Source organism: Dendropsophus ebraccatus, chromosome 13 (assembly GCF_027789765.1).
Source record: "Dendropsophus ebraccatus isolate aDenEbr1 chromosome 13, aDenEbr1.pat, whole genome shotgun sequence".
Taxonomy (NCBI): domain Eukaryota; kingdom Metazoa; phylum Chordata; class Amphibia; order Anura; family Hylidae; genus Dendropsophus; species Dendropsophus ebraccatus.
In genome coordinates this window covers 74,119,957-74,143,437 of record NC_091466.1, presented here as the reverse complement: position 1 = coordinate 74,143,437, position 23,481 = coordinate 74,119,957, and the positions used below count along the sequence as shown (strand labels likewise).

General features: G+C 44.3%; 2 protein-coding genes and 1 long non-coding RNA gene across 5 annotated transcripts in view; all 3 read left to right on the top strand.

Moving 5' to 3' along the window:
- LTK (leukocyte receptor tyrosine kinase) overlaps window positions 1-1,293 on the top strand; it is a 103,817-nt gene extending 102,524 nt beyond the window's left edge. For all 3 annotated transcript variants that reach the window (XM_069949788.1, XM_069949789.1, XM_069949790.1), the window contains one exon: window positions 146-1,293. In XM_069949788.1, the coding sequence (XP_069805889.1) occupies window positions 146-532 (387 nt within the window). In that variant the 3' untranslated portion in view covers window positions 533-1,293. The remainder of the gene's footprint in view (window positions 1-145) is intronic.
- A 7,764-nt stretch (window positions 1,294-9,057) lies between these two features.
- On the top strand, window positions 9,058-13,906 carry RACK1 (receptor for activated C kinase 1). The gene is made up of 8 exons (XM_069949959.1): window positions 9,058-9,258; window positions 10,087-10,258; window positions 10,341-10,488; window positions 10,688-10,783; window positions 11,244-11,354; window positions 12,801-12,941; window positions 13,351-13,461; window positions 13,715-13,906. Exons 1-8 carry the CDS (start codon window positions 9,150-9,152, stop codon window positions 13,778-13,780), a joined length of 954 nt encoding a protein of 317 aa, XP_069806060.1. The 5' UTR covers window positions 9,058-9,149; the 3' UTR covers window positions 13,781-13,906.
- A 1,019-nt stretch (window positions 13,907-14,925) lies between these two features.
- LOC138770748 (uncharacterized) lies at window positions 14,926-17,358 on the top strand. The gene is made up of 6 exons (XR_011359495.1): window positions 14,926-15,150; window positions 15,428-15,532; window positions 15,871-15,951; window positions 16,150-16,235; window positions 16,958-17,037; window positions 17,237-17,358. It is a non-coding gene; the product is annotated as an uncharacterized lncRNA (long non-coding RNA).
- Window positions 17,359-23,481: the final 6,123 nt, after the last annotated feature.

The following is a 23,481-nucleotide window of genomic DNA, read 5'->3' as shown; positions in this document are numbered from 1 at the left end:
AGTTGTTCCCATCCAGTAACAAAGGGAATGAGATGAACCAGGTCTTCTTCTAGCTAGTAGCTATGAGGGTCTTCTTCTGTGGTCTATAGATTGATCTTTTGATATTGAAGAATAGGATATAATCACCAGTGTTCTGATGTTTCAGGATCCTGATGTCATCAATACCGAGCTCCCTGTAGAAAGCGGCCCACCTCCGGAAGATGAGGGAAGTACAATAATGCGACCAGGCAGCTGTAATGGGATGCCACCCTTAGTAGGAAACACGTCTCTTCCTCCTGTGTTGGACACACAGACCATGGAAAACAAACTGGGAGATGTTCCTCAGGAGTTACTGGTTGAAAACCTAGTGGGCTGGAACATCTCACCTCCAGGATTACCGTGTGTTACAGAAGCCCCAGAAGGTTCATGGGTCCAACCAACCCTAAACTCAACAACAGAGACAAAACCCCAAATGTCCCACAAACTAAAGAACAAATCCAAAAACCTTTGGAACCCAACTTACGGTTCCTGGGTAATGGAAAGCACCTGCTGACTTGCTTTTACCATCCTGGTGTACGTACTGGGGTGTGAAGACTCAGGTTTGAACCTCGGGACTGTGGGCGCTGTCCCTCCACAAGCCAGAATTCTCAGCATTTCCAAAGAAAACTCACCGCACCCTCAGACCACTTTCACGTTTGTTTGTTGGATGGAAGGGAAGAAACCTCAGACATTCCCAGTAAACACTGTGAATTATATTTGTAAAGAGAGTTACAAAGACTTGAGCGGAGGCCGGTAGACTGGACCTTGATCTTCTCATATTACATATATATATTTTTATTCCTATTTTTTTTGGGTGATTGTGATTGAACGGTTTGATTGCACAGAATTTCCGCTGGTGAAAGACAACAATTGTAGTAATGGACCATAGAGAATAGAACACATAAGAGTTTCACATTCACACCAGGCACCTGCCTCTTACGGAACTGAAATCCTCAAAAATTCATAGCAGCAGTGCATGGAGGACACATTAAAACTGGGGCAGTAGGGTGCTATACACATGTTCAATATCTGGTAGGTCATCACACTCAGAATCAAGCACTTTTGCAGTTTTAAACATTTTTAGCTAATTATCCAAAAATATCTGCATCAAGAGTCCTTGAAGTTGCAAAGAAGAAAAAAAAGCTTAAAGGGGTACTCCGCCAACATTTTTTAATTTCAAATGAACTGGTTTTAGAAAGTTATATAGATTTATAATTTACTTTTTGAAAAATCTCCAGACTTACAGCTGCTGTATGTCATGCAGAAAGTGGTGTATTCTCTCCAGTCTGACACAGTGCTCTCTGCTGCCACCTCTGTCCATGTCAGGAACTGTCCAGAGCAGGAGAGGTTTTCTATGGGGATTTGCTGCTGCTCTAGACAGTTCCTGATATAGACAGAGGTAGCAGCAGAGAGCACTGTGTCATGCTGGAAAGAATACCCACAGGTACCCTGCAGGACATACTGCAGCTGATAAGTATTGGATGACTGGAGATTTTTAATAGAAGTAAATTACAAATCTATATGACTTTCTAGTAACAGTTGATCTGGAAAAAAACAAACAAACAGGGTTCCTCTTTAAACCCCCAGTGATGTTTTATGGCTTCTAACCTCAAAGTCTGGAGTCAATCACTGACTTGTATAGAAGGCTACCTCTAGAGAGTTGGTTTGCATACTGTATACTCCTTCCCAGAATTCTCAGCAGAGAATATAAGTCTTTATGATGCTCTCCTCGCCCATTAACATTGCCCCTTTGGTCCCAGCATCCAGAGAGACGGCTGTATCTAAGAAGTCAGGGCACAGCTAGAGGTCTGAACCCATGGACTATATATCCAGGTGAAGCCCCTACACCCCACACCAGACAAGGCACCCCAACCCTGCAGACATAGTATAATAGGCAAGCCACTTCCCGACCATTGATCTCCGCACAGCTGCCACCTGCACAGTAGGAGAGGAACTTATTTATCCTTATAGGAACATTTAGCATGAAATCTCTGCAAGACAAAGGGCTTCTGCAAGTCTCCTCTGGCAAAGACCCAACCGCTTATGGCGGCAAAGCAATTTTTTTTAATAACTTGGACATTTATTTGAGCCCCCGTCTGCTTGTACTCTCATCCCATCACTGCCATACTAGCCGGGAGGGACCACTCTCTATACTGGAGCTGCCATATATCTCTTCTGAGCTTAGTGAACTTAGTGGGAAAAAGGGTCGAAGGGGATTGGGGAAATCCACCCAATATTTTATAAGCTGCGTTCCCGCTGCATAGATGTCAATATTTTTGTGGCTGTAGTTTTGTCGAGGCTCAGGGTATAAGCTATGCAAGTATAGTGGGTGTAGCGATGTACAATGTCACAGGACTTGGAGGGTTTTCGCCTCGGCCTGCAGACTGGCTATCTCCTGTAAGTAGAAGCAATGGAAACTACACAAGGCACATGGCTTCGAAACCGTAGTAGTATGACGCCTGGGATAGACGGATGATCACATTGATAGGATGAACTATTGTAGCAAAGAATACAATAAAGTTATTTATCTTTACGTGTGGGTCCATGTGTTGTTTGTCTGATGGTGTCTCCTAATGTGTCAGCTACTGGTGAACTACTACCTTATGGGCTCATGCACACTGAGCATAAGAGGCGGAGTTTCGAGCAGATTCCGCGCAAAATTACGCCCTTTTAAATTGAGCAATGCATTTTTCAATTGTTTTCAATGGGCTTTGCGCTGTGCTTTTAACACAGCGGAATTTTCATCCGTAATTTTCCGTTGTGGATTCGCTTTCCACCCAAAGAAGTGACATGTTACTTCTTTTGGCAAAATCCGCTAGAGGAATCCTATAAAAGTCAAGGGGCTTGAATTCTGTCTAAAATTCCACTTGCATTCCACTCTTATTCTGCCAGAGCAGAATAGAAGAAAATTTTCAAGCAGAAATCTTTCCCCTTGAATTTCTCTTCTATTGCTCAGTTTGCATGAGCCCTAAAGGGGAACTATCAGCTGGTTAGACCAATCTAACCTGCTGATATGTCCCTATTGCGCAGGGGAATAGCGATGTCTCTTACCGTACTCCTCTGGGCCGTTCCCATGCAGTTAGTCTTTTATCCCTCGGTCCAGTAAGACCATTAGGAGCACTGCCCCGCCCCCATGCCTCCGATCCTGCCTTCTCCATTCATAATCATTAGAAGGGGCGGGCCAGCCGTGGGGCTGAATGGTGCTATGGGGGCGAGATAGTGCTCCTAACGGTGCCCCAGTGCAGCAAACAGTCTAAACCAACCATGGAGTAAACGACTAAGTGCAGGGGAGCAGTACTGAGGATGAAGATAAGAGACATACCTTCCTCCACTGCGTCTCCTGAGCAATAGGAACATATCAGCTGGTTAGATTTGTCTAACCTGCTGTTAGTTCCCTTTAAAAGGGGCTATCCTCCCTCTGTAACCCTAATAGGACTAAAAGAAACAAATGGAACAGAGGAAAACTATAATGGAAAGATTTGTGCCCTTTTACGATTGTTTGGACGCAATTCTGGTTATTACATGTGCAGCACCGCCGCATGGGAAACAAAGAATTACAAAGCTCCTATTCAGACCAATGTATTGTCTATGTAATGAAGGACAGGCCTGGTCCTCCGTTATGATTGACGCTCTGTAGAAATGCTCTCTACTCTGGCCAAGACATGAAGATCCTGAATGGATGACCTCTTGTGTTGTCAACGCTGCATAGGGATGCCCTGTACAGGATCATTTAGATCCAAATACTTTTCCCCTATCTACAGCACTTGGTTCTGTCCAGTAACTCCATAGAGAAGGAATAAAGCTGGGGGTCACCTGCAGCTCCATTCATAACAAAGGAGGTAGGGGTGCTGATAGAGAGATCCCCCAGGGGGCACAGAAGTCAGACTCCCAGCCATTGCATACTTGGATAGTATTTTATTATCAGAAAACCGCTTCAGCAAAGGGCATCTCTCCTCCTGACCGGCCTGGCTGGTCCATGTATTTGCATGATCATTGATGCTGCTTCGGATGTGCTGGTGGTCTGGAGAGGAGGGGGCCAACAATCACCCTGCCCCTTATCAGTAGAACATTATACTCAGGCCTGTTTATAAGGTTTCCTGGGATCTAGGAGCTTCAGGTTACCCCTTCATGTCCATTCACTTTAAGGAGCAGCATGTACTACAAATGTATGCCCAATGGAAGCTTCCTCTGCCAATGACAAATCTTTGGGACTAGAGCTGATCAGCTGATCACCAGGCCAGCTTCTAAGGGGGTTGTCCAGATTAGACAATTCCCGAAGCTCAGAAAAACAACAACATAAAAGCGAGTAATGTCAAGTTTTACACACTTGAAGGAATGTGCACCTTTAAGAATCTTCTGGTGTGAAAATGTCCCTTCACTCTACAGACCTGGGAGCCAACTCATAGACACTAGACATAGACAAACAGTATTTTTTTTTTTTTTATTTCTTACCATTTTTTAAGTTCTCTGCCTGCCGCCAATGACTGAGCGAGATCGGGCTGGGACCAGTTTTCGTTCAATGCTTTTTTCTTTACATTTCAAGGTTGTTGTTCAGTACTGAAGAGCGCTCTCTGCTGGAAAAGTAAAGAGACTGCAATTTCTGAAGGTACCTTGCAAAACTCAATGCCTCCTTCCCCCACTTCTCTCAGCACTAATGCAGCAGAGCATGCCCACAATGATAAGCTGTCCAACATAAATAAATGCCTAAAATTGGCAACATCAAATCAGATTACGCACATGTGAATGAACCCTAATGACTGGCCAACACTCTTGGGTCACTCCTGTGTGCTTGCCTCCCAAGTGCCTCCCCCACCCCCCCCCCGCTAACATTTGCCAGCCAGCCTTTAACATATGTAAAGGTTTTCAGTAAGCTGGTTGGTCCTTCAGTATAAGGGTACTATTACATGGCCCGATAACTACTGTAAACGATCACCGATCTGCTACATCGGCGCTCGTTTACTGGGCCTATTACATGGCTCAATAATCGTTTAACAAGGGCTGCAGGGATATAGTTACCGATGTCCTTGCATTATTCCATTTATAACAGAAGTTTATAAAAAAAAAAAAATCATCACTCTATTTTTACATAATGGAGATCCAGAATACAGACCATGACATTAGCATTTAGGATCTGCGTCTGTCTTAGCCTGGGTTTTTGAGTAAGCTAAAAAAAAAAAAAACAGATGCGTTTTGATCCTTTTTCTTATAATGGAGGTTTATGGAAAAACTGATCAAAACGGATGCACACAAATGCATCTGTTTTTTTTTTGTTTGTTTTTTTGCATAAAACAGATGTCTGGCGACAATTTTTATTTAGGTATTGTATTGCCCCCTAAAAGTAACACAAATCCCTAATATACACTTATTATGGGAAATGTGATGTCACTTCCTGGATAACATGGTGATGTCACTTCCTGGATAACATGGTGATGTCACTTCCTGGATAACGTGGTGATGTCACTTCCTGGGTAATATGGTGATGTCACTTCCTGAGTAATATGGTAATGTCACTTCCTGGATAACATGGTGATGTCACTTCCTAGATAACATGGGGATGTCACTTCCTGGGTAACATGGGGATGTCACTTCCTGGGTAACATGGTGATGTCACGACTTCCAGAGCTGTGCAGGCTGTGGCTGCTGGAGAGGATGATGGCAGAGGGATGCTCAGTGTCCCTCCAGTGCCCTGTGTCCCTCAGTGTCCCCCTGCCATCATAATCTCAAGCAGCCACAGCCCGCACATCTCTGGGAGTCGGGATGTGACATCACCATGTTATCCAGGAAGTGACATCACCATGTTATGCAGGAAGTAACATCACCATGTTATCCAGGAAGTATGAATATGCAAAAGAAGAGCCCGTGGAGCCTCATTGAAGAGTCTCAAAGCACAGGACTAGCCAGATATCCCTTCGGGAAGGACCCACCCAAGGGGCAGCTCCTGTTAGGAAACCACCAAAACCACCATATTAAGTGGCCCTATAAGTCAATGTAATGACAAGGGATAAACCAAGGCTAGGTAACCATCAGTACATACAGCTGTTTCGGGGGTGTTGCCCATCATCAGTGTGGAGCAGGATTCTGGCTAGGTGGGAGCAATGCCTAGTAGAGCTATAAGAGAAACAGATTGCTGAACTCAGGGAGACCAGCCAAACAACAACACTGCCGGCTGCTAGTGAAAGCGCTCAATGCAGTGAAGTCCTAGGTGCATTGCCCCTAGCTATCTGGCTAGTCCTGTGTTTTGAGACTTTTCAATGAGGTTCCACGTTATGACATCACCATGTTATGCAGGAAGTGACATCACCATGTTATCCAGGAAGTGACATCACCATGTTATCCAGGAAGTGACATCACCATGTTATCCAGGAAGTGACATCACCATTTATCCAGAAAGTGACATCACCATGTTATCCAGAAAGTGACATCACCATGTAATCCAGGAAGTGACATCACCATTTTATCCAGGAAACGACATCACCATGTTATCCAGGAAGTATGAATATGGAAAAGAAGAGCCCGTGGAGCCTCATTGAAGAGTCTCAAAGCACAGGACTAGCCAGATATCCCTCCGGGAAGGACCCACCCAAGGGGCAGCTCCTGTTAGGAAACCACCAAAACCACCATATTATATGGCCCTATAAGTCAATGTAATGACAAGGGATAAACCAAGGCTAGGTAACCATCCACATACAGCTGTTTCGGGGGTGTTGCCCCTCATCAGTGTGGAGCAGGATTCTGGCTAGGTGGGAGCAATGCCTAGTAGAGCCATAAGAGAAACAGATTGCTGAACTCAGGGAGACCGGCCAAACAACAACACTGCCGGCTGCTAGTATAAGCGCTCAATGCAGTGAAGTCCTAGGTGCATTGCCCCTAGCTATCTGGCTAGTCCTGTGTTTTGAGACTTTTCAATGAGGTTCCACGTTATGACATCACCATGTTATCCAGGAAGTGACATCACCATGTTATCCAGGAAGTGACATCACCATGTTATCCAGGAAGTGAAGCCTTGATGCAGTAGTAAGTGCAGGGAAAAAAGCACTTTATAAGCATTTCACGTAATAAGTGTATATTGTTGATTTGTATAACTTTTGGGGGGGGGGGCAATACGATATTTTAATAAAAATTTTCACAGGACTTCTCCTGTAATAAATGTGTTGGTTATGGTCAGTTTTAAAGGGACACACCCACTTTTCTGTTTTAAAGCACAAAATGACAAGTACATGTATTGAAAAAAGAAACCGACGGGAAAAACTTGTAAAATACGTCCGTAATTTGATTACGGAAACACGTTGGTAAATCATGGGCCATGTGTCAGGAGACTGGACATCTGATTTCTTTATTGGTAATTTCAGAATTTACTTCTAAGGCCTTATTTCCACCTTTCACACATGGTTCGTGAATACTGGCGGTGTGCTATGGAACAGGGTTTGGAGTTCCTCCTGTATCATTATGATGGTGGAAGCTTTGAAACTGTTTAAGTGTAACCGACACAGTGTACAGTCATAGGCTATGCTCCCAAAATGTACTGAAGATCAAAATAATGGCCATTGTTGTTCATGAACATTATCTCCGGCCATTGTTTAACAACAATGGACATTTTTTTCAATCTTTAGTACATCGTGGGAACACGGCCTATGGCTGTATCCATGTTTTACAGGACTCCCTAGGGCTGCATCCAACTCCTTGGTTATCAAATACTGACTGTTTGGACTTGGGCATGCTCCAGTTGCACTCATGTCTAATGGGTATTCATCTGCCTTTATTTCCTTTGCTCTGCCCATGGCCGTAAATAGATCTGGAGAGAAGCATGAAAAGTGAACTACAAGATTCAGCCATTCTTGAGGTTGTAGAGGTTTCCAACAGTCAGACCCCCCTCCCCTCGGATAGATGCCGCAGCTTACGAAACCCCTATAGAGGTTATAGGAGTGTGTCGTTATTAACATTTAATATATATATATACATATATATATATATATATTGCTAGAACTCAGGTTAAGTAGAAGACAAAAAAAATCTATACTTACCTAACCCAGTTCCCTGCCGCTTCTCTCCCCTTCCTGGTTTTTAGATAACGGTTTAAAGAATGTCACACAGCACATGCGATTCGTGACCAAACAAAAAGTGACGTTTATCCCATAGACCAGCTTCGCTTCGGCTGTCCAGGCATGATGGGAATTGTAGTTTTGCAACAGCTGAAGGGCCGAAGGTTCCCCATACTTGCCATAGACATTCCAGCAATTTACAAGGTGCAGTACAGCAAAGGTAAAGCATATGACCTTTCAGCGGTCTCACGTCGCCATTTTCCAGCACGCAAGACCGCTGAAATGTTGTATCCTTTAACCTTTGCTGTACTGGAATTTCTATGGAATAAACTTCACGTTTTTATTTGATAAGGAATCAGGTGTGCTGTGGGACATTCTATGTAGCTATCGATTGGTCACGACTCACGTCCGTCACAAGAGGAGTGCTGCTCTGAAGTCTTTTTGCTGCTTTGGAGCAGTACCAATCACTGACTGAGATAGGCCATGTAAACAAGGAGGGAGAACTGGAGAGGTGACCATGGACATAGAGTAAAACAGGTGAGTGTAGTGTATAGTCTACTGTGCAAGAACAATAATAACATATTTTTATTCAAAATAATATATTTACCCCTGGTGAGCAGCAATACCTTCTTCAGCCTATGAACAGTGAGGGGGCACTATCATGTCAGCCCAACCAAATGTCACGTGACACAGTGTGCACTACCAACGTGAAGCAATAAAGTTATTTAAAAAAAAAACGCGTTCTACTCGTTATAAAGAAACGCGGTTAGCCCATGACCATAAACCAGACGCTGTCACACTACGGAGTCTCCGAGCTACGTCTCTACATTACAAACCTCTCACTGAGTCCTATTATAACTGTACAACCTGCAATAAATTAATCATTTAAACCTATCGGGTTGTAAGCGGGGCGCCATGTTACGGCGGACGTCTGACGCACTTCCTTCCTTGACGTCATGACGTCAGTGCTTGACGTTTCCTATATAAGTCGCGGCTGCCCTCGTTTCCGCCTTTTCCCGGTCTCTGTAGAGCCGACAGACTCAATCCCCCTCCATCCTCCTCCGGTGGAGCGTCCCCAGACGAGTTCTAGTCATGACCGAGCAGATGACCCTTCGGGGGACCCTTAAGGGCCACAATGGCTGGGTTACCCAGATCGCCACCACCCCACAGTTCCCGGACATGATCCTCAGCTCTTCCCGGGGTGAGATCCATGTGTATGCGCAGTCACTTCTATTAAAGTATGGCGTCCTGGGGCGGGGGAGGGTCATGTGTCAGGACGGAGCTGTGTGTGAGGGAAACCGCGGGCTGCGGCCTACTGCTGTGTGCACACTGTGCTGTGGGGCTGCGGTATTCTGTGCGGTGTGCACACTGTGCTGTGGGGCTGCGGTATTCTGTGTGGTGGTGTCATCTGTGTGTGAGGAGCTGCTGCCTTCACTATTGACTCTTGGTGTGTGTCCCCCCCCCCCAGAACTACAACTCCCATCATGCTCTTTACTGTTTTGCTATTTACTTGCTTGCTTTATCACTGTCTGGGGCCATGGTGCATCTTGGGAGTTGTAGTCTTCTTGCTATTGCTTAGTCTTATTGCCTCTGCTTGGGCATTCATGTGATTTACCTGCAGCATCCTATTGGCAGAATTATGGAGTACAGCTCTGGAGGCCTGTCCTGATCCATCTGCAGTGTTTACCTGGTGGCCGTGCACCTTACACTAGTGGGCAGTGTCTGGAGTCAGGAGGCGGCCATACACCTCTGACAGGAGATGATGATGCTGTTGGCCGTTAGTTGCTCGGCCCTTTGGTTCTTGGAGGTGGCAGCTGCCACAAGAGCTGATTCTTCCTGACTGTGCAGAGTGGGAGAGATGGTTGGCTGTCAAATACTGAAAGTGTATGGGCAACTGTAAAGGGGTACAAGTATCTATAGGGAGGGTTTCAGACTGAAAGGTGTATATATATATATATATATATTTTGTGTGATCTTCTAATTATAAATGTTATTGACTATATTTTTATATTATATTTTTATATTATAGACAAGACTGTCATCATGTGGAAGCTGACACGTGACGAGACCAACTATGGCGTCCCCCAGCGCGCCCTGCGTGGTCACTCCCACTTTGTCAGTGATGTCGTCATCTCCTCCGATGGTCAGTTTGCGCTGTCGGGCTCTTGGGATGGGACCCTGAGGCTGTGGGATCTCACCACGTAAGTAGCCCGGATGGGAGGACGTTCTGAGTTGAGGCGGTGTGATTTGGTGTAGATACTCACCTGACTGTTTCCTCTTCAGTGGCACAACCACCAGGAGATTCGTGGGTCACACCAAGGACGTCCTCAGTGTGGCTTTCTCCGCTGACAACCGTCAGATTGTGTCAGGTTCCCGAGACAAGACCATCAAGCTGTGGAACACTCTGGGAGTGTGCAAGTACACAGTGCAGGTGAGGAGACTCTACTGCCCCCTACTGGTGCACTGCGGCTTGTTTGCTCCCTGTGATTAGAAGAACACTCCTGAGTGTTTCCTAAGGAAACAACATCAAGTAGGCTGACAATCCTGCAATTATGATGGGACCATAGACGCCACATTAGACTGTACTCTACATATAGCAGTACCTGCTCTTACATTGCTTCTCTCTTTAGGAAGAGTCTCACTCTGAATGGGTTTCCTGCGTCCGTTTCTCACCCAACAGCAGCAATCCAATCATTGTGTCCTGTGGCTGGGACAAGATGGTGAAGGTGAGTCGCTCAGGGTATATGTCTGTTTACAGTGGATCCATGGGGTGAGGCCTATAACAGGGGTGGCAAACTCAGCCCTTCAGCTGTTGCAAAACTACAATTCCATCATGTCCGGACAAGCTTTGGCTCTCCAGGCATGATGGGAATTGTAGTTTTGCAACAGCTGGAGAACTGAGAGTTTGATACTTGTTGTCTATAGCAGCACTTCTCAATCCCAGTCCTCATGGCCCACCAACAGGTCATGTTTTTAAGGATATCCCATACAAAGAACACCTGTGGTACCTGATGCACCTGAATATAATATCACCTATAAAATACTAAGGAAATCCTAAATACATGACCTGTTGGTGGCCATGAGGACTGGAATGAACCACTGGTCTATAGGATACCTGCAAACGGGTGGGGGTGGGGGATATGTTGGGGCACTTACCACCATAGCTCACCATGTTATGTTTTTTAGGTCTGGAATTTGGCCAACTGCAAACTGAAGACCAACCACATTGGCCACAGTGGCTACCTGAATACCGTCACTGTGTCTCCTGATGGGTCACTGTGCGCCTCTGGAGGCAAGGTGAGGAGAAAGGATGGTGTGGCTTCTTGGATTGCTACCACTAAAGCAGTGGATTGGTGGCCATATCACCGAGCATTAGCTTCTGTATTATGGCTGTGGATATAGTCTTATAGGTGACCTGTTCAATGTGTCAGTATTTGGTTGTAAGTTTTATATAGTTGTTGCTGTGAGGTTCCCAGTGTCTTATGGAAGTGGTTTGTTGCTTGGTAAACTTGGATGTACACCTTAGGTTTCCCATGGCATAACTTGGTCATCTAGCTTCCCTTAAATGTTTTGGTTTGGTAGTGTTCATTGCTGGATAGTGTGGGTTGGGATCTGCAGGTCCTTCACATGTTTCTAGTGTGGAGCAACCGACCTGTCAGGTTACAGGCAGCACATGTACATATTGGTAGAGATGTCGCTGACTGCACAGCTTACCTGCACAGCTTGAGGTTCAACTAGTACGTTATTGCCTGTTGCCCCCTTCTAGCATGTAGTGGGTATAGGAAGCGTGCAGGCTGGCAGTGCACCCTTAGGGACTGTTTCCCCAGACCTATTATATGTACATTTCTGCGTCCATGTTATGGATGTAGGTCCCAGCCGGACTGCTTTTCTAATGGGTTTATCTGACCCACCCACAGTTATAAAACGGACACAAATGTACATGTAATCTGCTTAAATGATGCGCTGCCTTACGTCTGACATGGTTTTGTTTTTTGTTTTTTTGGTGGGTTAAAAAAAAACTGTCCAAGTGTTCCTGTCATAAAAAAAAAAAAAAAAACTCTTGACATGCCAAAAGTCTTGATCTGTTCAGGTCTGAGTGTTCAGACCCATAAAATAGAGCCTGGAGAAGACTGCTTTGCAGCGTGACCACTCAAACTAATCAAAACTTTTGACATCTGATATGTCAAGTTTTTTTTATATAATGACAGGTACTTTAAAACACCTGATCAGCATTGGTTTGGATATTGATGATGCATTGGAAGCAGATCAGTGTAGAAAGGAGCAGCCAGACAGATCTAATAGTGGTTGAGGGTAAGATCTCACTGCGTTTTGTGCTGTACACTTGCTAAATGAGTGGACTTTTCCTGACTCCTACATATCCATAGACACCGGCATGCTGTCATGGCTTTTGGGTGAGCGGTTCTGTATATATGCTTGGTGAAATATTACAGACCTTTGTGCTACTCCATAGAGAAGAATGTTTATATGTAGTGTGCGAGTCTGTGGCATCTGTCCTTGCTATACAGCCGTGGTATATATCTCCAGATGTATACCAAAGCCCTGACTCTGCAGTGTGGGAGAATAGTAGATGCTTTATACAGGCAGAAGACAACAGTATAAGAGCAAACTAGATGACCATGTGTCCAGTCAACAGGGACCAATGTGTGATCACCAGCTGGGTACCGAGCTGCAGAATATTTTAGAAAGTCTTATTCCCACAATTTACTAAACTGCTTTTTTCAGGATGGACAAGCCATGCTGTGGGATCTGAATGAGGGGAAACACTTGTACACCTTGGACAGTGGAGACATCATCAATGCTCTGTGCTTCAGTCCCAACCGCTACTGGCTGTGCGCCGCCACAGGGCCAAGCATCAAGATCTGGGTATGTTTCCTATAGATGCTGTACTATAGCTACGTCCACCTTCTGGTTGCATCTCCCAGCGTTGCTCCCTAGTTACGGTGGGAAATGCGGCTCATATTTGGTAGGAATTACACATGCAGTCCTTGGAGCCAGCTCCAGAACTGACTCCCGCTAGAAGGGGTCCCTGTTAGTACTTAATAAACTCTTGGTTTTGGTACAATAAGTGCATGTGTGATTTCACTCCAAAGCAGAAGAACGTATTCTACCGTCTTAGCAGGGCGCTTTCTCATTGCGGTGATGTTTTCTTATGCCAACTGATGCTCAATGCTGAAAATCAGAGGCTGTTACTGAGCAACAGGTGAACGTTATGTGCTTGGCTGTAAAGTTCTTGATCTGTGGTTTATATGTGTATTTGTGTATTCTTTTGTAGGATTTGGAGGGGAAGATCATTGTAGATGAGCTGAAGCAGGAGGTGATCAGCACCAGCAGCAAGGCTGAGCCCCCACAGTGCACTTCTCTGGCCTGGTCAGCAGATGGACAGGTAATGACACTTAGACTTGGCAGATGACTATATAGTCTTTTAACATGGCAGATTTAAAGAAATATTTATTAGTGCAGCCATCGGGCAAGGCCGTCCCTTCCTTAGTTACTCCCTTGATATAAGTTGTAGATGTATATCGATGATATAACAAGATGGCAGCACATAGGTGACAGGGCAGACAAATGTGGTGGTTTTTATTCAGTTTTAGCTAATAGGCAAATATAACACCAAACTTACTCCATTGCTTTTACAGACTCTCTTCGCCGGATACACAGACAACTTGATCAGAGTCTGGCAAGTGACCATTGGAACCCGCTAAGATGTTTTCTGGATACAGGAAAATGGAGACATTTCAGTTGTAATGTTACCACCTGATGCTGCTTGTGCAGTATGGAGTCTTTTACAATTCCAGCCTATGACTCGAATAAAAGTTGCTATAAAACTACACCCTGTGTTCCTGTGTTATGTGGATCTAGCAGATTAGAGTCTCATGACACTGGAGTACAAGAATCACCTTCCAATGCTTTGGTGTATTACTGAGAGAGACAACATTTTGCCCTGGGGGGCCGACCTCTGCTGATCCCTTCTGTGTCTCATCTGAACACCTGGCTTCATACAGTGCAGGCACCTACAGCTCTGTTCAAGTTGTACTCATTCTTCAGAGAGGAGTTATAAGCTTACCACCTATAGGCACACGTCTAGCAAGGATTTGCTAGAATGATACATAGCCATGATTGAATCTGTAAAGTGTTGACCTCTAATCTGTAGCCTGACTGCTGGGACCCAATCATTAACTAGGATAGTGCTCATGTGCTCAGGGTTCTCATGTCACCTTAATCTGGTTACCCCTGTTATCCATCAGAATTATATGTCCACAAAGACCCATAACCACACATTGTCCAGATAAAACCTGCTGTTGTAACTAACTTACTATTTCTTCCCTAACAGTTTAAAATTCCTTAATAGTACCAACTAGTTCTGCAGACCGTCACATAGATTTGTCAATTTTTAACAAAGGCGAACAGCAGTTCCACATGGACCAATAGCTGCAACGCTAGGTATTCCTTTCTATAGTGTTAGCATTGGAGGGTGACACATGACAAGACCAGCTATGGCGTCCCTTAGCACGCACAGCCTGGTTGTTCCTATTTTGCCAGTTATGTGGTCATCTCCAATGGGCAATTTTCCAAGTCAGGATCTTGGGATGGGACCCTAAAGCTTTTGCATCTTACCAAGTAAGTTGTCTGGATGGGAGAAAGTAATTGAGGGGGTGGTATAATTTGCAATAGGTTCTCATGTGACTGTTTCCTTTTCAGTGACGCAACCACCAGGAGGCTTGCGGGTCACACAAAGGACATTCAAAGTGGAACACTCTAGGAGTGTGCAAGTATACAGTGCAGGTAAGGAGACACTACTGCCCCCTACTGGTGCACTGTTGCCCGTTTGTTCCCTGTGATTAGATGAACACTCCTGAGTGTTTCCTATGGAAACAACGTAAAGTAGGCTGACAATCCTGCAATTATGATGGGACCATAGATGCCTCAGTAGACTGTACTCGTCATATAGCAGTACCTGCTCTTACATTGCTTCTTTTTTTAGGAAGAGTCACTCTGGGTGTCCTGCATCTGTTTCTCACCCAACAGCAGCAATCCAATCATTATGTCCTGCGGCTGGGACAAGATGGTGGAGGTGAGTCGCTCAGGGTATCTGTCTGTTTACTGTGGATCTATAGCAGGGGTGTCACACTGACTGCTGTACAACTGTTGAAAAACTATATATTATATATACATACACAAAACTAGGATTATATTAGTGCAGTACCTATCCTCTTGTATTGCGGTGATGATTTCTTATGCCAGCTGATGCTCAATGCTGAAAATCAGAGGCTGTTACTGAGCAGTAGATAGATGTCATATGATTGCTGTAAAGTTCATGATGTGTGGCTTATACATGTATTTTTCTGTAGGATCTAGAGGTGAAGATCATGGTAGATGAGCTGAAGGAGGAGGTGACCAGCAGCAAGGCTGAGCCCTCACAGTGCACTTCTCTGACCTGGTCAGCAGATGGACAGGTAATGACCTTAATACTTGGCAGATGACTATATAGTCTTTTAACATGGCAAATTTAAAAAACCTTTTAGTGTTCTACTATTGGGCAAGGACCAGGTTACGCTTAAACCAGGTTACGCTTAGTGTTTTCTTTGGTTGGCCGGCTACATGGTCCCTTAGCACGCATAGCCTGGTCGCTCCCACTTTGCCAGTGATGTGGTAATCTCCAATGGGCAGTTTTGCCAAGTCGGGATTTTGGGATGGGACCCTAAAGCTGTTGGATCTTGCCAAGTCTGGGTGGAAGTAATTTAGGGGTTGGTATAAGTTGCCATAGATTCTCATGTGACTGTTTCCTTTTCAGTGGCACAACCTCCAGGCTAGTGGGTCACACCAAGGATGTTCAAAGTAGAACACTCTGCAAGCGTTTAAGTACACAGTGCAGGTAAGGAGACTACTGCCCCCTACTGGTGCACTGTGGCTTGTTTTTTTCCCTGTGATTAGAAGAACACTCCTGAGTGTTTCCTATGGAAACAACATCAAGTAGGCTGACAATCCTGCAATTATGATGGGACCGTAGATGCCTCAGTAGACTGTACTCGTCATATAGCAGTACCTGCTCTTACATTGCTTTTCTCCTTAGGAAGAGTCACTCTGGGTTTCCTTCATCTGTCACCCAACAGCAGCAATCCAATCATTGTGTCCTGCGGCTGGGACAAGATGGTGAAGGTGAGTCGCTCAGGGTATATGTAAACAGTGGATCCATGGGGTGAGGACTATAACAGGGGTGGCAAACTCTCAGCCCTTCAGCTGCAAAACTACAAATCTCATCATGTCCGGACAAGCTTTGGCTATAAAATACTGAGGAAATCCTAAACACATGACATGTTGGTGGCCATTAGGACTGGAATTAAGAAGCACTTAACAATTAAGGATACCTGCGAACGGGTGGGGGATATGTTGGGGCACTTACCACTGTTTACAGTGGATCCATGGGGTGAGGACTGGGGTGGCAAATGGATAGCCCTCCAGCTGTTGTACAACCACCATTATGCCTGGGCAGATAAAGCTTTAGCTTGACTGCTTTCTTGGTTTAAGGGCCAAGCATCAAGATCTGGGTACGTTTTTATACCCTCTGTGGCTCCATTTCCCAGCAGTTTTGTTGGGAAATGCAGCTCATGTTTGGTAGGAATCACATTCAGTCCTTCCGGCCAGCAGCATGTTAATGTCCTTTTTGTTGCGTCAATGCTTGGCTTTGGGGGGCAGTATTGCATTTTCAGTCCAAAGCTAAAGGATTTAGTGCCATAACTATCCTGTTATTGCGTTGATGATTTCTTATGCCAGCTGATGCTCAATGCTGAAAATCAGAGGCTGTTACTGAGCAATAGATGAACGTAATATGATTAATGTAAAGTTCATGATGTGTGGCTTATACATGTATTTTTCTGTAGGATCTGGAGGGAAAGATCATGGTAGATGAGCTGAAGCAGGAGGTCACCAGCAGCAAGGCTGAGCCCTCAAAGATGGACAGGTAATGACTTGGCAGATGACTATATGGTCTTTTAACATGGCAGGTTTAAAAAACCTTTTGTGCTAGTGCTACTATTGGGCAAGGCCGTCCCTTAGTTACCTCAGTGTGGTATAAGCTGTAATGTCAGCTGGGACAGTGACAGCAGAGATGAATGTATAAAACCTGGTTCTGGTCCTCACGTTGTTCCATTGCTTTACAGACTCTAAGCCGGATACAGACCAGAGTCTGCCAAGTGACCATCGGAGCCCGCCAAGATGTCTTCTGGATACAGGAAAATGGAGACATTTCAGCTGTAAAATAAAAATTTCTGTAGAACTACAACCTGTGTTCCTGTGTTATGTCTCTAGCAGATTATAGAAAGTCTCCTGATACTGGAGTGCAAGGTTAATCTTCCAGCGCTATTAGATATGCTGCACCGTTCTGCCCTTGAAGCATCTGCATCTCTCCTGCAGTAACTTGGTTTGGGAGTAACTTGGTTTGGGAGTAACTTGGTTTGGGAGTAACTTGGTTTGGGAGTAACTTGGTTTGGGAGTAACTTGGTTTGGGAGTAACTTGGTTTGGGAGTAACTTGGTTTGGGAGTAACTTGGTTTGGGAGTAACTTGGTTTGGGAGTAACTTGGTTTGGGAGTAACTTGGTTTGGGAGTAACTTGGTTTGGGAGTAACTTGGTTTGGGAGTAACTTGGTTTGGGAGTAACTTGGTTTGGGAGTAACTTGGTTTGGGAGTAACTTGGTTTGGGAGTAACTTGGTTTGGGAGTAACTTGGTTTGGGAGTAACTTGGTTTGGGAGTAACTTGGTTTGGGAGTAACTTGGTTTGGGAGTAACTTGGTTTGGGAGTAACTTGGTTTGGGAGTAACTTGGTTTGGGAGTAACTTGGTTTGGGAGTAACTTGGTTTGGGAGTAACTTGGTTTGGGAGTAACTTGGTTTGGGAGTAACTTGGTTTGGGAGTAACTTGGTTTGGGAGTAACTTGGTTTGGGAGTAACTTGGTTTGGGAGTAACTTGGTTTGGGAGTAACTTGGTTTGGGAGTAACTTGGTTTGGGAGTAACTTGGTTTGGGAGTAACTTGGTTTGGGAGTAACTTGGTTTGGGAGTAACTTGGTTTGGGAGTAACTTGGTTTGGGAGTAACTTGGTTTGGGAGTAACTTGGTTTGGGAGTAACTTGGTTTGGGAGTAACTTGGTTTGGGAGTAACTTGGTTTGGGAGTAACTTGGTTTGGGAGTAACTTGGTTTGGGAGTAACTTGGTTTGGGAGTAACTTGGTTTGGGAGTAACTTGGTTTGGGAGTAACTTGGTTTGGGAGTAACTTGGTTTGGGAGTAACTTGGTTTGGGAGTAACTTGGTTTGGGAGTAACTTGGTTTGGGAGTAACTTGGTTTGGGAGTAACTTGGTTTGGGAGTAACTTGGTTTGGGAGTAACTTGGTTTGGGAGTAACTTGGTTTGGGAGTAACTTGGTTTGGGAGTAACTTGGTTTGGGAGTAACTTGGTTTGGGAGTAACTTGGTTTGGGAGTAACTTGGTTTGGGAGTAACTTGGTTTGGGAGTAACTTGGTTTGGGAGTAACTTGGTTTGGGAGTAACTTGGTTTGGGAGTAACTTGGTTTGGGAGTAACTTGGTTTGGGAGTAACTTGGTTTGGGAGTAACTTGGTTTGGGAGTAACTTGGTTTGGGAGTAACTTGGTTTGGGAGTAACTTGGTTTGGGAGTAACTTGGTTTGGGAGTAACTTGGTTTGGGAGTAACTTGGTTTGGGAGTAACTTGGTTTGGGAGTAACTTGGTTTGGGAGTAACTTGGTTTGGGAGTAACTTGGTTTGGGAGTAACTTGGTTTGGGAGTAACTTGGTTTGGGAGTAACTTGGTTTGGGAGTAACTTGGTTTGGGAGTAACTTGGTTTGGGAGTAACTTGGTTTGGGAGTAACTTGGTTTGGGAGTAACTTGGTTTGGGAGTAACTTGGTTTGGGAGTAACTTGGTTTGGGAGTAACTTGGTTTGGGAGTAACTTGGTTTGGGAGTAACTTGGTTTGGGAGTAACTTGGTTTGGGAGTAACTTGGTTTGGGAGTAACTTGGTTTGGGAGTAACTTGGTTTGGGAGTAACTTGGTTTGGGAGTAACTTGGTTTGGGAGTAACTTGGTTTGGGAGTAACTTGGTTTGGGAGTAACTTGGTTTGGGAGTAACTTGGTTTGGGAGTAACTTGGTTTGGGAGTAACTTGGTTTGGGAGTAACTTGGTTTGGGAGTAACTTGGTTTGGGAGTAACTTGGTTTGGGAGTAACTTGGTTTGGGAGTAACTTGGTTTGGGAGTAACTTGGTTTGGGAGTAACTTGGTTTGGGAGTAACTTGGTTTGGGAGTAACTTGGTTTGGGAGTAACTTGGTTTGGGAGTAACTTGGTTTGGGAGTAACTTGGTTTGGGAGTAACTTGGTTTGGGAGTAACTTGGTTTGGGAGTAACTTGGTTTGGGAGTAACTTGGTTTGGGAGTAACTTGGTTTGGGAGTAACTTGGTTTGGGAGTAACTTGGTTTGGGAGTAACTTGGTTTGGGAGTAACTTGGTTTGGGAGTAACTTGGTTTGGGAGTAACTTGGTTTGGGAGTAACTTGGTTTGGGAGTAACTTGGTTTGGGAGTAACTTGGTTTGGGAGTAACTTGGTTTGGGAGTAACTTGGTTTGGGAGTAACTTGGTTTGGGAGTAACTTGGTTTGGGAGTAACTTGGTTTGGGAGTAACTTGGTTTCTCCTTGTGATCGTCTGCTGCTGATGCAATTCAATGGATCTGTATGTCGGTGGACCAATACGGTGCTCTGCCGCAGGAATAGATCTGGTATGCAATACTTGTAGATAAACCAGTAGAAGCGCGAAATGGGCCGTTGCCTGTGGAATATCCCTGCTCCCACTGTGATGAATGTACGAGTGCCGATGCTCCTATTCAACATGTTGAAAAACAAGCGATATGAACGATGTCGGCTGATCGTTGCACATTCCACGGGACGATTATCGTCCATAGCGGCTGATATCTGCCGAATACGGATGATAATTGTTCCGTGGAATAGGGCCTTAAGACCGATTGCTAAAACTGAATAATACCATGAGTTTTCGCTACCTAAACACTGTCTGCCATATACTGTAGTGGTGTACATAATCGGTTCAGGGAAGAAATCAATTACATAGTTCATTGGTTCTAGACAATATCTTAATGATTTCATGTTAATAGGATTGTTTAGATTCACTTGTGTTAAAGGGATTATCCAGCAGTGGAAAAACATGGCCACTTTCTTCCAGAGACTGGATCATCCCTTTCAATTTAGACTACAGCTCCAGCCTCAATTGCTGTAACCCAGCCTCCATACTGAGGACCACCAGCGCCTCCCCTCTTATAGACATGAGTGGGAGGAATTCATACAAAACGTGTGTTGATGTATGACGGGTAACATTTTTCTTATGGAGGGTCATATGCAGTTCTATTTGGGCTGGAGCTATAGTATATTTTAGGGGGCATTCACACGGTCCACCATTATGGTCCATGCGATATGAACCAAAATCTGTAGTTCCTGGCATCATGATGCTGGGAGCTCTGAAACAGTTGAAGTCTCTGCACTACTGTACTGACACCCCATGACTGTACTGCAGCATAAAGATTTAAACTGTTGGAGCTCCTGCACTGATACATGATGCCAGGAATTTTAGTAGCATGGACTGTAATTGTGGACAGTGTGAATGCCCCCTAAGGCTGCTTCCAGATGATCCTGATAAAACTGCATCTCCCAAAATAAACAAACCAGATCACAAGTGGATTCTAATAATTGAATTATCTGTTCTTCTAATGCTACATTTACACGAAGCGATAATTCGCCCAATCGAACGATTTAACGATTTTGTAGCAATGATTTGGTTTTCATAACTATCAGTGTTTAGACTAATAAATCGTTAGAAAATTCGTAAGAAAAAGCGTTATTGCGATCGTTTTTAAGATCGCTTAAGCCCATCTTTTACATAGGGTTAATCTATGAAAGACTGTTTACACGAAGCGATCTGTGAATTTTTAGCGAACGACGAACGATGATTTAAGAACATGTTAAAAGATCAAAATGAACGATTTTTCACTCATCGCTAGATCGTTTGCTGTGTTTACATGGAACACTTATCGCTGAATGCGATCGTTTTTGCGAAAATTCGAACGATAATCGTTCCGTGTAAACGTAACATATTGCTGCGTTTACAAAGGCAGATTTATCTGACAGATTTTTAACCCTTTGAGGACCAGGCCCAAAATGACCCAGTGGACCGCACAAATTTTGATCTTAGTGCTTTCGTTTTTCCCTCCTCCCCTTCTAAGAGCTCTAGCACTCTCAGTTTTCTATCTACAAGCCATGTAAGTGCTTGTTTTTTACAGGAATAGTTGTACTTTGTAATGGCGTCATTCCTGTTACCATAACATGTATGATGGAATTCCAAATATATTACTTCTGAAGATATAAATAGGTGAAATCGTAAGAAAGAATGCAATATGGTAACGTTTGGGGGGTTCCTGTGTCTACGTAATGCACTATATGGTAAAAGCGACATGATACCATTACTCTATAGGTCAGTCCGAACACAACCATATGCAGGTTACACAGATTCTCTAATGTTATATATATTTTTTTTTATGAAATCCTTTTTTTTGGCAATTAAATATTAATAAAATGGGCCTATTGTGACGCTTATAACGGTTTTATTTTTTCACGTATGGGGTGTCATTTTTTCCGCCATGATCTCTAGTTTTTATTAATACCATATTTGTGAAGATCGGACATTTTGATCACTTTTTATTGATTTTTTTTAATATATAATGTAACATAAAATCGGTAATCTGCGCACTTTTTCCCCTCTTTTCGTGTACGCCGTTTACCGGTCGCAATGACGCTTGTTATATTTTAATAGATCGGACAATTACGCACGCTACGGTATATTATATGTTTATCTATTTATTCATTTTTATATGTTTTATTTATATAATGGGAAAGGGGGGTGATTTAGACTTTTATTGGGGGAGGGGTTTTGGGGTAATGTGTTAGTGTTTTGAACTTTTTTTTTTTACACTTTTGAAGTCCCTTTGGGGGACTTGTACATACATTACTTTGATTTATACACTGATGAATGCTATGCCATAGGCATAGCATTGATCAGTGTTATCGGCGCTCTGCTCATTGAGCCTGACTGTGCAGGCTCAGTGTAGCAGATCGCCGATCGGACCGCATGGAGGCAGGTAAGAGACCTCCAGCAGTCCGTTCCAACGATCGGGACCCCCGCAGTCACACTGCGGGGGTCCCGATCGGTAAGTGACAGGGGACTCCCCCTGTCACTTACACTTAAACGCTGCGGTCGCGCCGCGATCGCGGCGTTTAAGGGGTTAATGACACGCGGCAGCGCAATCGCTGCAGCGTGTCATTACCGGTGAGGTCCCGGCTGCTCACTGCAGCCGGCCCCCACCTCCTATGAAGCGCGCTCTGCTCCGGAGCGCGCTTCATAGCGGGAATAACACCCATGACGTAAGGTTACGTCATGGGTCGTCTGGGGACAGACTTCCATGACGTAACCCTACGTCCAGGGTCGTCTAGGGGTTAAAGCCAGAGCCAGGAACAGACTATAAACAGGGAATGGGTCATAAAGGAAAGACTGAGATTTCTCCTCCATTCCTGGCTTTGGCTTCCCAAATCTGTCAGATAAATTTGCCTGTGTAAACACACCATAAGGGCCCTTTTACACAGAAAGATTATCTGCCAAAGATTTGAAGCCAAAACCAGGAACAGACTATAAACAGAGATCAGTTCATACATGAAAGCCTGAGATTCCAACTTTTCAAATCCAGTCCTGTTTTTGGCTTCAAATCTTCGGCAGATAATCTTTCTGTGTAAAAGGGCCCTAAGTTTCAGTACTGACCAAATACTAAGGGCCCTTTTACACGGAAAGATTATCTGCCAAAGATTTGAAGCCAAAGCCAGGAATGGACTATAAACAGAGCAGGTAATAAAGGAAAGCCTGAGATTTCTCCTCTTTTCAAATCCATTCCTGGTTTTGGCTTCAAATCTTTGGCAGATAATCTGTCAGATAATCTTTCTGTGTAAAAGGGCCCTAACGTGTGAGTGAGGTTTCAGCAGTTGCCTATACTAAACTTATTGACAGGCAGCTACTTCTAATATCACCTGATATACAGATTTTTAATTTCTATTAGAAAAGTTATATAGATTTGTAATTAACTTTTTAAAAACACCAGTTTTCCAGTACTTATCAGCTGCTGTATATCCCGCATGAAGTGGTGTATTCTCTCTGCTGCCACCTCTGTCCATGTCAGGAACTGTCCAGAGCAGCAGCAAATCCCCATAGAAAACTGCTCCATTTTTTTAACAGAAGTAAATTACAAATCTTTGGCACCAGTTGATTTTGAAAGATGATTTTTTTTCTTTTTGCTGGAGTATTGCT

Excerpts from the sequence above, each read along its gene's own strand:
- RACK1 (XM_069949959.1), top strand. The coding sequence starts at position 9,150 with ATGACCGAGCAGATGACCCTTCGGGGGACCCTTAAGGGCCACAATGGC. Across the intron at positions 10,489-10,687 it reads TGTGCAAGTACACAGTGCAG|GAAGAGTCTCACTCTGAATG; the intron begins GTGAGGAGACTC and ends TTCTCTCTTTAG. Across the intron at positions 11,355-12,800 it reads TGTGCGCCTCTGGAGGCAAG|GATGGACAAGCCATGCTGTG; the intron begins GTGAGGAGAAAG and ends TGCTTTTTTCAG.